The 12786-nt window shown below is 42.5% G+C and overlaps 2 protein-coding genes across 6 annotated transcripts in view; one reads left to right on the top strand and one right to left on the bottom strand.

Moving 5' to 3' along the window:
* Positions 1–12786, top strand: part of trim110 (tripartite motif containing 110) — a 36406-nt gene that overhangs the window by 13228 nt on the left and 10392 nt on the right. For 2 of the 4 annotated variants that reach the window (XM_058069115.1, XM_058069113.1), the window contains exons 4-5: positions 429–489; positions 2279–2485. The gene's annotated coding sequence lies outside the window, so the exon portion shown is untranslated. Of the gene's footprint in view, positions 1–81; positions 159–428; positions 490–2278; positions 2486–12185; positions 12390–12786 lie in introns of those variants that run through there. The other 2 variants (XM_058069114.1, XM_058069116.1) reach the window with 2 other exon arrangements.
* Positions 1658–12762, bottom strand: sall2 (spalt-like transcription factor 2). 2 transcript variants are annotated; one of them, XM_058069108.1, is made up of 3 exons: positions 10977–11309; positions 4141–7586; positions 1658–2576 (listed from the first exon to the last, which is right to left on the bottom strand). In XM_058069108.1, the coding sequence occupies exons 1-3, from the start codon at positions 11035–11037 to the stop codon at positions 2295–2297; spliced, it is 3789 nt and encodes a 1262-aa protein (XP_057925091.1). In that variant the 5' UTR covers positions 11038–11309; the 3' UTR covers positions 1658–2294. The 2 variants fall into 2 exon arrangements, with proteins under 2 accessions (XP_057925091.1, XP_057925094.1); XM_058069111.1 differs by lacking the exon at positions 10977–11309 and adding an exon at positions 12262–12762 and having other exon boundaries at positions 1659–2576.

The following is a 12786-nucleotide window of genomic DNA, read 5'->3' as shown; positions in this document are numbered from 1 at the left end:
TATTAGTAAAAAAAAAATACTGTTCCTATACCTGGTTGGTATTGGATTGATACCATAATTTACAGTATCGTTCATCCACAGGCCTCCCTCCTTTTCCTGGCTCCTCCATGGAGTGTCGACGTGGTGGGATTGGAACGCCCCACTCTGTTGAAACAAAAGTCTGTCCTCTAGTGGGCAGAATGTCACATACATGCCAATAAATGTGTTTTTGTATTTTAATCACAGTCCTTGGAAAATGTTTTCTAGGAATTAAGCAAGCCATAAGCTAGTTATGTAGCTAGCTAGCTTCATAAACTAGTTATGTAGCTAGCTAGCTTGATAAGCTAGTTATGTAGCTAGCTAGCTAGCCAAGCTAGAAATACAAACGGATTTCACTGCGTTTGCAATACGACTTTTTTTTTAAACTTTGGCATTTTTTGTTTTATTAGATTCATCAGATTCAACAACAATGGGTTTATTGATTCAAGAATTCAAGTATAAGGCCCACAGGTAAGATCGACCGTTTCACTTCTCGGGGTAGCATCGGTGTCAGATCGATACTAGCTTGCTGAGATAAATATTTAATTAGCACAAATGTTTTTATTTTGGTGGTGTTCATTACATTCACAAATTATTTATATTTTATGTCTGAAATTGTAAGTTTTATTTGATTTTATTGATTTATAATCAGGATCAACAAATTAAAGGTAAAGTCACTGAATCATCTTGACAATTTTCAAGTAAAGTTATCGGTTTTGGTATTATTGCTGATTTAAAATGAGAAATGGCACCACCTAATGGATATATTGTGGTACTGCTGCTGTTAATTTACACTCAGGCTCTATTGTCTCTTGTATGTTCTAAGAATCGTTTGTACACCAACGTTTGTAGTCATAAGTGGTAGATAAACGCTCATTGTATATGTTTAATGACTTTGAACACCCAACTAGCTGATAAATGCATGGATTGTGACGTTACTGCACTAATAAAATGACTTAAAAGGGTAAAAAACATATACAATATAAAAATATTATATTAAGTGTAAAAAAATAAAAAGGAAAAAAGAAAACATTAAATTAAATTGTAAAAAAAAATATTAACAAGTAAAATTTTTTTAAAATAAATGCTCATTGTATATATTGTATATATTTAATATAATATATTAATACTTAATATTTTACATTGTAAAAAAAGGAAAACATTAAATAAAACTGTAAAAAATATTAACAAGTAAAAAACAACATTTTAAATAAATGCTCATTGTATATATTGTATATATTAAATATAATATATTAATACTTATTATTATTATATATTTTACATTGTATATATTTAATGACTTCGAACACCCAACTAGCTGATAAATGCATGGATTGTGACGTTAATGCACCAATAAAATGACTTAAAAGGCTAAAAAAAAATTACGTTAAATAAGTGTAAAAAAAATAAAAAGGTTAAAAGAAAACATTAAATTAAATTGTAAAAAAATAAGTAAAAAAAAAACTAAAACATTTATAATGAGAACCTGATGAATATAATGAAAACACACTTTCCCCCCACAAAAAAACATAATATTATGCAAAGTCACCATCAGAATAAATGCATAAATGCATGGATTGTGACATTAATGCACCAATAAAATAACTTAAAAGGGTAAAAAAACATATACTATATTTAAAAAAAAGTGTAAAAAAAATAAAAAGGAAAAAAGTAAACATTAAATTAAATTGTAAAAAAAAAATATTAACAAGTAAAAAAAAAAAAGTAAAACATTTTTCATGAGAACCTCTGGTCTAAAACACACTTTCCCCCCCACTCTGGTGTAAAGAAAAAACATAATGTTATGCAAAGTCACCATCAGATGTAATTTTTTAATAGAGACATAATGAAAGTACACCTCACACACGGACAAAAAAGGTTATATAGTTTTAGTAGCATGTGTCACAGGTTACTTTTGCACCACAACGACATTCATATTGCTCACAAAGGTCACATTAAAGACCATCAGTAGGTTCACTGTGCTTTTGGTGTGAAGTGAAGGACGACACCACCATGACATGATTGTATTATTGCACCTTAAGCACAACGCTCGGAACAAATGACATAATATTCAACACAGAAATGGCGTACTGTTGCTCTGCTGATACTCATGACACTATTATGTAAAAAAAAAAAAAGGATGTGCGACATATACTAACAGTGATACCAACAACAGTCGTGTCACAGCAATTACTGATGTATTTACTTGATTTTCATTTGTTTTGGAATCACAACATTTACATATACAAACATATTACAGCGACGACGGCAGCAGGTTAGGATCCTGCCTCTTCGGGAGCCCCTGCATCCATGTCGGACTGCCCGGAAGGCTTTCCAGACTCTTTCCCCCCCTGACTGGCAAGAGCGGGATCATCACTTGACCCGGGACTGTTGTTGAGGAAGGCTTGGTACTGGTTCCAGAATCCCGCTGAGCTGGTGGTGGCCGGAATCGTCAAGGAAGCTACAGGTGAGGACTGTGGTGGGTCGGCGCATGAACGGCTACTGCGGGGTAGAGGACGGGTTGTTTTGGTTACGACGCCGTGGTGTTTCATGTGGCCCTGTGTACGACAACAGAAAAGCAATATTATATTATACATCATAAAAACATGCTAGGTTAATTGGCGACTCCAAATTGTCCATAGGTATGAATGTGAGTGTGAATGGTTGTTTGTCTATATGTGCCCTGTGATTGGCTGGCCACCAGTCCAGGGTGTACCCCCGCCTCTCGCCTGAAGACAGCTTGGATAGACTCCAGTATACCCGCGACCCTCATGAGGATAAGCAGTAATAAATTAATATAACATATTCAGGGCTGCAGCAAGGAGACCCGGGTTCGATTCCCCTCTTGTGCATGTCTTTGTGGAGTTTGCATGTTCTCCCCCTGCGTGGGTTTCCTCCACCATTCCAAAAACATGCTAGGTTAATTAGCGACTCCAAATTGCCCATAGGTATGAATGTGAGTGTGAATGGTTGTTTGTCTATATGTGCCCTGTGATTGGCTGGAGACCAGTCCAGGGTGTACAAGACAGTTGGGATAGGCTCCAGTATACCCGCGACCCTCGTGAGGAAAAAGCAGTAGAAAATGAATGAATGAATGTTATGGTGCAGGGCTGCACGGCGGTCGAGTGGTTAGCACGCAGCGAGGAGACCCGAGTTCAATTCCACCCTCGGCCATCTCTGTGTGGAGTTTGCATGTTCTCCCTGTGCATGAGTGGGTTTTTTTCGGGGTACTCCGGTTTCCTCCCACATTCCAAAAAACATGCTAGGTTAATTAGCAACTCCAAATTGTCCATAGGTATGAATGTGAGTGTGAATGGTTGTTTGTCTATATGTGCCCTGTGATTGGCTGGCCACCAGTCCAGGGTGTACCCCGCCCCTCGCCTGAAGACAGCTGGGATAGGCTCCAGCACCCCCGCGACTCTTGTGAGGATAAGCGGTAGAAAATGAATGAATGAAAATTTTCAACATGGCTGCACGGCGGATCAGTGGTTAGCGCATAGGCCTCATACCTATGAGACCCGGGGTCAATTCCTCCCATCTCTGTGTGGAGTTTGCATGTTCTCCCCGTGCATGCGTGGGTTTTCTCCAGGTACTCCGGTGTCCTCCCACATTCCAAAAAACATGCTAGGTTAATTAGCGACTCCAAATTGTCCATAGGTATGAATGTGAGTGTGAATGGTTGTTTGTCTATATGTGCTCTGTGATTGGCTGGCCACCAGTCCAGGGTGTACCCCGCCTCTCGCCTGAAGACAGCTGGGATAGGCTCCCGCATCCCCCACGACTCGTTGAGGATAAGCAGTAGAAAATGAATGAATGAATGAATTAACATTTTTTGATGATATGTTATGGAGCAGGGCTGCACGGCATTCGAGTGGTTAGCACGCAGGCCTCACAGCTAGGAGACCCGAGTTCAATTCCACCCTCGGCCATCTCTGTGTGGAGTTTGCATAAATTGTGTTTATTTATTGATATGTAAATTATATCTGCTTGCTAGCAACTGCTGGAAATTGACTGGTAACCAATCCAACTGTTGCTGACTAAGGTCCTGCTTGAATAATATCACTAAATTAAGCTGTTTATACTGTATAAGTAAAAGTATGTACGATTTGTACTTTTTCTTACCTTCAGCCCGCTGCGACTGGCGTATGCTTTTCCACATTCAGCACAACAATACGTCTTCTTCTCAGGTCGAGCTATAGGTGACGGGAGGGTCGGTGCTAGGAGAGAAACGTCGGGTGCTTCACTTGGTTTCGATCCAGTAATCATCTTCACACCTTCTATTGGTTCGTCCCTCTCAAATGAATCCAAATTAAAATTCTGACCAAAAGTTGCCGCCCTGTTAGCATCTCGTCCTTGAATATTGTCACCGGCTTCTGAGGCGGACATTATTGTGGAGTACTCCTCTGGAATATTTGTTTGGTCTTGCTTTGGTGTCACCGGGGCACAAAATGTATCTTTGTCTTCATCCATAAGTTGAGGTGACTTCACCCCGGAGTTTGATTCCGCTTGAGTTTCTACAGTTTTTGAGGAAGAAACCGTACTGTAAGCGAATGGGTCGGAATTAGTGGATGTGTTTTGTAGATTTGGTTGATTTGACCTTGGGGCATGGGGGGGGGCGTCAGGAAATGGAGCGGGTTCCTGACAAACATCTTCTTGAGCTTGGTTATCTTTTTCAGCTGGGAGTGGCGCACTGGCACTAAGAACAGGGGGGTCATCATCGGTAATTGGCGGTGGAGTTTGTGTTGTGATAATCATGAAGGGGTCCGGGCTTAGATCAGACGGGGGGTTCAGGTCTGGGCTGGAGGATCCATATTTGTTATGGGTTGCGTCATATTCAGCGGGTTTAGGCTCAGGAATGGGACTTGCGACGACGTCTACAGGCTTTGAAGTCGGGGATAGAGTCTTCGAGTTGCCGGGTTGAGATGTTTTGATGTCGGACTGCGACAAAGTTTTAGCGTCGGATTCAGATGGCATCTCGTAGCTGGAATCATCAGCACCTTCTGGCGGCAGTTGTCCTCCAAGATGCATACGGATGTGATGCTGAAGCACGAGAGCGTTGGTGAATTTACGTTGACACAACGGACAGGAGTTCTGGACTCGAGCGTTCGGCGGACGTGTGTGATGGGTTGCCAGATGTGAGCGTAGGCTACCTTTAGTCGAGAAGGATCTTCCGCACAACTTACACGGGAAAGGACGTTCCCCGAGGTGAGTCGCTTGGTGTAAGCGAAGAGCTCTCGGGCAGCTCAGAACCCGAAAACAAACACCGCATTGATTGGTTGCTAGGTTACTAGCTGGAGCGATGTTTAGCGTCGGTAGCAAACCCCCTGCGATGGCGTTGGCATTACTCACACCCATACCGAGCGCGGCAACCATTTGACGTGTGAACTTTGAAACTGATGTGGAAACAAGATTAGAAGATGGCGGAGATGCCATAACGTATGTAGTGGAGGTGCTAGTATGTGTGAAGTTACTGTTAGCTGAACTTCCTGGAGACGCCATAGTGTTGCTTGGTTGGACCTCCATTGTAGAAGAAGAAGTCGTCCATTGAGGAGGTGCTTTTTCTAGCTTTTCTACCAACCGCTGTAGCTTAGATGTTTCAGATGTTGGTGTGGAGATAGCTACGGAGGACGGTACGGAACTCTGAGTGCTCGCGGCTCGGCTTGGCACTTTATGAAAGGGCGAAAACGGGAACGTGATATGCGAAAGGCTGGTAGAAGCTGGTTGGTGCGATGCTGCATTTGATGGTAGCGGAGAACGTAGCATCCCCAAAGCGGGATGGAGTGTTGAGTGTGTGGCACTGCTGGAAACGGATGTAGAGGAACCGGCCGGGAATAGGAGTTTTGGGAGATGTGCTAGCTGGGAGTAAGCCGCAGGAGACAAAATGGCAGCTTGAGGAGGTGTGTTTTCATCGGAGTGATGCTGTTTTGCACCCTTCAACAACCCTGAGATCGTCGAAGATGAAGATAAAGTGGGAATGGAAAGTAGGGAATTGGACAATGAAGAAGCGGGTACCGAAGTGGAGGGGGAGGAGTAAGATGACCCGGAGGCGATGGAGACCGCCGCTGCAACAGCCGCCGCTCGATTAAGTTGCAGTAAGGAATGTGAAATCAAAGCCAGATCCACACTCGGAGGCAGAGGTAACGTACAAGGAGTCGAACCTCCTGTTGCCCCAACCGGGAACCCACTATTTGTCCCGCTGACCTCTAAATCATTCCCATAAACTTCCTCCTCCGGTCTGAATTTTGCCTTCTTTTCAGAAGTACTACTACCGCCACTCGTATCCGTGGCCCGTAACGCCACTCCAAACAAAGATGGCGGAAGCAGCGACAGCGACAGTTCAGGGTTTTGCTCCCTGTGGCGTAAGAAGTGAACCTTGAGGTTACCCCGAGTCGTGAAGCGACTCAGACACACGGGACACTGATAAGGCCGTTCTCCGGTATGCGAACGCAGATGTATCTGCAGGGCGGAATCACCGCTGAAGATCTTCCCGCAAAAACGGCAAACATGCTGGAGACGACTAGAACCGCCGGACGAAGAGGTAGATGATGCGTTTGCGCCTCCGGTGAGCGACTGCAAAGCATACTGGGTATTTGGGGATGCGTTTAGGTACGATTTGCCACAGTGCTCATTTAAATTATTCGGCGATTTTTCGTGGAAATAGTGGTTGGGTAGAGCCAATGATAACGCCAACGGGTAGCTCGAAGAAGCAATAGACGTGGAAGCGTCTGAAGGTTGGTAATTCTCAGCCCCCGAGGTGCCTCCCGTGCTTTCCGGTTGCGGCTTGCACGGTTGCAGGATTTGGGACAGGGCGTTGCTGGACTTTGAAGGTTTGTTAGAAACCTGAGAGGGGAGCAAAGTCGAAAAACACGCCAAGAGAGGAGCTACTGATGTTGAAGGCTGAGTGGTTGCTGGTTGGGTAGTTGGACTGTTGGACCTTTTGTCTTCTAAACACAGTTGAGGTAGGGGTGGGAGGAGCTGCTGGGTGGGCGTATCTATTGAATATGATGCCCCGCCCAGACGTAGAACCTGTCTACAGATCTCCTCGGTTATTTGCATCTGGTTGATTTGCCGTTGCTGGAGTACCCGAAGCTCCTCGAGTATCAGGGCGAGACTCAGCTGGGCCCGAGTGGGAGCAACCGAAGCGGAAGACACTCCTGGGCTCGGTGTTGGGGTAACAGGACTTGGGGGACCTTCAGGGACTCGGCTGGGGCTTCCTGGGTGTGGCGGACATATGGAAGCGGAGGACGATGACGATGAGGAGGTGGTGGTGGCTGACAGGCCCAGTTTAGGAGAAGCCATGATTGCGTCTTGGTGCGGAACTTTTGGAGAAGACTTCGGATTCTGAACAGGTCGAGTTTGACTGGTGGGAGAAAAATATGGGTCGTCAAGAGTGAGGGAGGATTTAACAAACTGGGAGGTGGGCTGGTTCGGGGACGGGGAAGGTTCCCGACACCGGAAGGCCTTTCCAGGGGAATGGATAGTGTCCACTGATTGTTTGCTTTGAGAAATAGTAGTTGGAGTGGAATCTGGGTTGAAAGGATGTGACTTCACCGCCAAATTAAGGGCACCTGCAAATTAAAAGAACGTTAAATTGCATCACTGTTAACTGATACTAACAACAAACACAGACGCAATCTTTCTACTCGGGAGGCAGTGACGTTCTAATAATCATAATAATAATAATAATAATACATTTTATTTGTATAGCGCTTTTCAGACTACTCAAAGACACTTTACAGTAGAGAAAAAGAAATAAAAATAGAGTAAAACAGAGTAAAAGATGCATAAAAATACAATATTAATGCATATTAATATACAAATATATACAAATATATAAAAATAAAATAATAAAAAACGTAAACTATATTTGGAAAGCAGGAAGTGAACAAATGTAACAGTTACTGATTGTAATATGGACAAAAAAAATAAAATAATTAAAATAATAATATAATTTAAAAAAACTTAAACTATGTTTGGAAAGCAGGAAGTGAACAAATGTAACAGTTACTGATTGTAATATGGACAAAAAAATAATTAAAAAATAAAATAATTAAAAAAAACTTAAACTACATTAGGAAAGCAGGAAGTGAACAAATGTAACAGTTATGGATTGTAATGTGGACAAAAAAAAATAATAATAAAAAATAAAATAATAAAAAAAACTTAACATGACTATAGTCACATTTATACTCTTTTTATTTACAACATATTGCGCAACTGCAGGGTCTTGAGACACATGCTAACTCGCAAACTAGAGAGCTAGCGACCTAAACGGTAGCCTTCAAGTTATTTCCTTTCAACTTAAATAGCCAAAAACTTACCACTTCCACACGGATAGGGAGGATAACTATTAACAGTTACTTAACCTTTAACATGAACATTAATCAAACATAATAATTTTTTTCTGGGTACATGATACCATACAGCATCCATATCAAACATGCGCGGGCCGCACTAACATTAAACTTTCATATCAAGGCGGGGGCCTCAAATTAGTGTCCTGCGGGCCACATTTGGCCCGCGGGCCGCATGTTTGAGACCCCTGTTCTAGGGGATACATGTTGGTCTGTACTATCCAGTATTGGATTAATAATTCTCTGTTACACTTGACTTTAAACAGTCCGCTTGCGTCAGGAACAGGCAAAGAAGATGAAGTGGCGTGCAAAGAAAAGCACAACAGCCCAGAAGACATATGACTCACAGACCACCAGGAAGCTCACTTTTTGCCCAAAAAGGATCAAGTGACAGATGTGCAAACACATGCCAAGCAGACTACATTTAAATACAATAGCAGTGCAAAAACATCATGAACTAATAGCCGTTTGCTAGGTTGGTGTGTTTCACATTGGGTTCTTCATGGCCATGTTTCAGTGCCCAGCACCACCATGATCTTAACTAAAGCCAATCAATTCACTGTACGGTTTTTTTTTTTTTCCACATGTGTTTCCATTTGGATTTCAGCTATGTCATTCATTATGAGTGTTTCTGAACAGGCAACTAATCATTCCAATATAAACGATGTACGTACAATAACCACAGAAAGGAGTCGGACCCCATTAAATTTACTGCTAGGTTGGTCCAAGGAGAAATACCATCCGAAATATTTTGGTTTGAAGTACAGTACATCCACGTCTATTTGCGGTTGTTACGAGTGGTTAGCGCGCAGGCCACACAGCTAGGAGAATTGAGTTCGATTCCACTTTCGACCATCTCTGTGTGGAGTTTGCATGTTCTCCCCATGCATGCGTGGGTTTTCCGGTTTCCTCCCACATTCCAAAAAAAAAAATGCTAGGTTAATTAGCGACTCCAAATTGTCCATAGGTATGAATGTGAGTGTGAATGGTTGTTTGTCTATATGTGCCCTGTGATTGGCTGGCCACCAGTCCAGGGTTTCCCCCTCCTCTCGAGGTACAAATAAATGAATGAACTAGAAAGTGGTTTGATGGCACTATCCGCAGGGAAAAATAGCGCTGTATCACAGGTCCATTCACTCAACATTTTCCAGCAGGAAGATGTTTTGAGAAGACTGCAAGTACAATACTGTAATTGTGTCTTTATTTAAAATGTGTTTAGTCTCTTAAAGAGGTACTGTCAAAGTCATGTCTTGTTTACATAATGTCTTCTAAATACTATTCCATGATAGCGACAAGGCTGCAAAGCATTATACATGTTATGTAAACATCTTTTCACAGTGATATTTATACTGTATTTTCTGGACTATAAGTATACTCCGGAGTATAAGTCGTACAAGGCCAAAAATGCATAATTAGGTAGAAAAAATGTTTAAGTCGCATTTTTTGCGGGTAATTTATTTTACAAACTACTTGACCAAAACAGACATTACGTCCTCTTGGAAGGCAAGTTCTAATAATAAAAGAATAGAGAACAGACTGAATAGATGTAAGATATGCTAACACAATGGTTATTCATTCATTCATTCATTCATTTTCTACCGCTTTTCCTCACAAGGATCACGGGGGTTGCTGGAGCCTGTCCGAGCTGTCTTCGGGCGAGAGGCGGGGTACACCCTGGACTGGCGGCCAGCCAATCACAGGGCACATATAGACCAACAACCATTCACACTCACATTCATACCTATGGACAATTTGGAGTCGCTAATTAACCTAGCATGTTTTTTTGGAATGTGGGAGGAAACCGGAGTACCCGGAGATAACCCACGCATGCACGGGGAGAACATGCAAACTCCACACAGAGATGACCGTGGGTGGAATTGAACCCTAGTCTCCTAGCTGTGAGGTTCGCGCGCTAACCACTCGATCGCCGTGCCGCCTAAACAGGGAACTATAAAAACGGCCCCTTTTCCTCCCGAAATGTGGTTTTTTTTGGAATGTGGAGGAAACTCCACACAGAGATGGCCGAGGGTGGAATTGAACCCTGGTCTCCTAGCTGTGAGGTTTGTGCGCTAACCACTCGACCACCGTGCCGCCCCAATGATTATTCAGCTACATGAAAAATAAACATGAACAGAAAAGGTGTCCAGTGTTTACATAAGTCGCTCTGGAGTATAAGTAGCAGGAACAGCCAACCTATGAAAAACAATGCGACTTAAAATCTGGAAAATAGGCTATAAATCAGGCTATAAATACCCCTTTATGCTCATTAAAAAGCTCGTTTAAACCAATAATTTGAACGATAAGCAACCCCAGAGTAATTCTATGTTTTGAAGGCTTAAGTTCATGTTCTGCGACTTCTCTATTTCATGTCCAAATGTTCCTCCCTTCTTTTCTCCTCAAACGCCTCACTGTAAACATCCTTTATGTTTGTTCACCTGAGCGACAGTACTCTGATGGCGTCACTTCCGGCGCCGTCAACTATAAATGTCATTTTTACTAATTTACATTTCCCTCTCCAAAAATTCAACAATGCAGAACATGATTACAAACAATATTTAAGCAAAATTGATCAAATCTTTGACATACAGTATCATGTCTTCTCACCATGCTCCAGTATCCGCAAGTTCTTAAACTGCCGGGGTCGCTTCTGCTTCCGTCGGGACATGCTTTTTTTTGACCACCGTGCAAATTTTAATGTCGCTCCTTGCACACTGAAGAAGGTAGTAATTTTCCATTTATTTTAAATAGCGTAAACAAAAAAAATTGAGGGTAGAGACATAATGTCCTCCTTGTCCCTTGTCAGGTGGAGCGGTCATGAGGAATTTGCGTCCGCGGGGCTGGTATCATTGTGGTGTACTCAAGATGCATGTGTGACAGTTTCACTCAATCGGTATCCTTTTCCTGTTTTTTTTGCTCTCTCTCTTTTTCACTCACTCACACACACACACACACACACACATAGACCCACTTGTTCATTTGCTACTTGACATTCAAATGGCAAGCCAAGACTCCGCGCCCTGTCTTTTGTGAACGCTTTGATCCCCGGGAAAAAAAAAAAGCTTTTTTTTTATTTTTTTAACAGAAGTCATATTTTAATTCAGGTTGTGTAACATTTCAACGCAACAGTATGCAACAACCCCCACCCGACTCTTGATCACCTTTAAAGGTGCCTGATGAGGGTTGTGTTACCGTGACGCCCCCCAATGCAGTGAATGCACACAGTTTTCCCAGTGTGAGCTTGGTAAAGGAGGTGGAATTTGCAACAATGGCGTTGAGCGAGCACAGCTGAGTGAGCATCGCCTCCTCCAAACACATGAGGCCAGTGAATGGAAGCACAATGCTGCCTTTCACCCTCGTCCAGACATGCCTGACATGTTGGTAGAGGTTGACTACCAGGGAAAAAAAAACAAAAAAAACACAATATCTATAAATTATGTAGAAAAAAAACATAAATATTTCTATTAAAACCCACCAGATGCACAACATACCTCATAATATCACCAATATCACCACACAATAACATTATTATCGAGGTAAAAATCTATAAAAAAAAACCTTATCCTTCATATGAAATCCATCGTGCCAACAATGCATCTTGCATTCAACAACACCACAAAACGTCGATGTCATAATGTCTGTAATAAACGCGCACACAAATATGTATGCTACTAAGATGCGCGCTCTCGCTATACTGTACGAGCACCTGTTGCACACCACGCGCGCCCCCGACATCATAACAAGTTATGATTCATAAAATATGACCAGCAAAAAAAAAAAAAAAAAAAATCCCGGATGTGCGTCGATCCCACCCCCCACCCTTTCAAATCACCGTGAGCTTACACAGCTCCTTTACAAAATAACAAAAAATAATACTATAAAAATAACTTACCAGGTATAAAGGATGATTGTTGTGGTGGATTAACAATGGAGGCGAGGCTGCGCTGCTTGGATGATCGACGACTTCCCTCAGCCGGGACACTGGCGCACTATTTCCCTATTCACTCCCAAGGATGCGCAGTAGGACACACGCATTTTTTTTCAATTATTTATCTCCTTTAGAAAATGGCGTTTAAAAAAATGTCAAATGAATGATTCCCGTTAAGTATTGCTGTTTGGATATGAGGACAAGTATGGTGGTGTAAATGGAAGCGATAACGAAACGATGCTTGTTTTGGTGGGGTTTTTTTGGTCTGGGGGGGCCTGTCTGCCTGTCTCGATCTATGCGGTACCGTCTGTCTGTCGGTCTGTCTGTCTGTCTTTCTATTATAATTAATGACCCTCACAGCCAGACGCTCCTCTGGGAAACAGTGACCACGGTTACCTCCTTGCTGGCTCTCAGACTGCGTCTCTCTCACACACACACACACACACACAGCTCGTGGAAGGCTTTGGTTTGTGGTGTTGTTTTATTTAA

This window comes from Doryrhamphus excisus, chromosome 3 (genome assembly GCF_030265055.1).
Source record: "Doryrhamphus excisus isolate RoL2022-K1 chromosome 3, RoL_Dexc_1.0, whole genome shotgun sequence".
In the NCBI taxonomy this organism is placed as follows: Eukaryota; Metazoa; Chordata; class Actinopteri; order Syngnathiformes; family Syngnathidae; genus Doryrhamphus; species Doryrhamphus excisus.
This window is presented reverse-complemented; position numbering and strand designations above follow the sequence as displayed.

What these genes read in the sequence shown, in the direction of transcription:
- sall2 (XM_058069108.1), bottom strand. Translation starts at nt 11,037, where the DNA reads ATGTCCCGACGGAAGCAGAAGCGACCCCGGCAGTTTAAGAACTTGCGG. An exon ending in CTTGCGGATACTGGAGCATG is followed by an intron (nt 7,587 to 10,976) that starts GTGAGAAGACAT and finishes TTTAATTTGCAG; the next exon opens with GTGCCCTTAATTTGGCGGTG. An exon ending in CCAGTCGCAGCGGGCTGAAG is followed by an intron (nt 2,577 to 4,140) that starts GTAAGAAAAAGT and finishes TGTCGTACACAG; the next exon opens with GGCCACATGAAACACCACGG.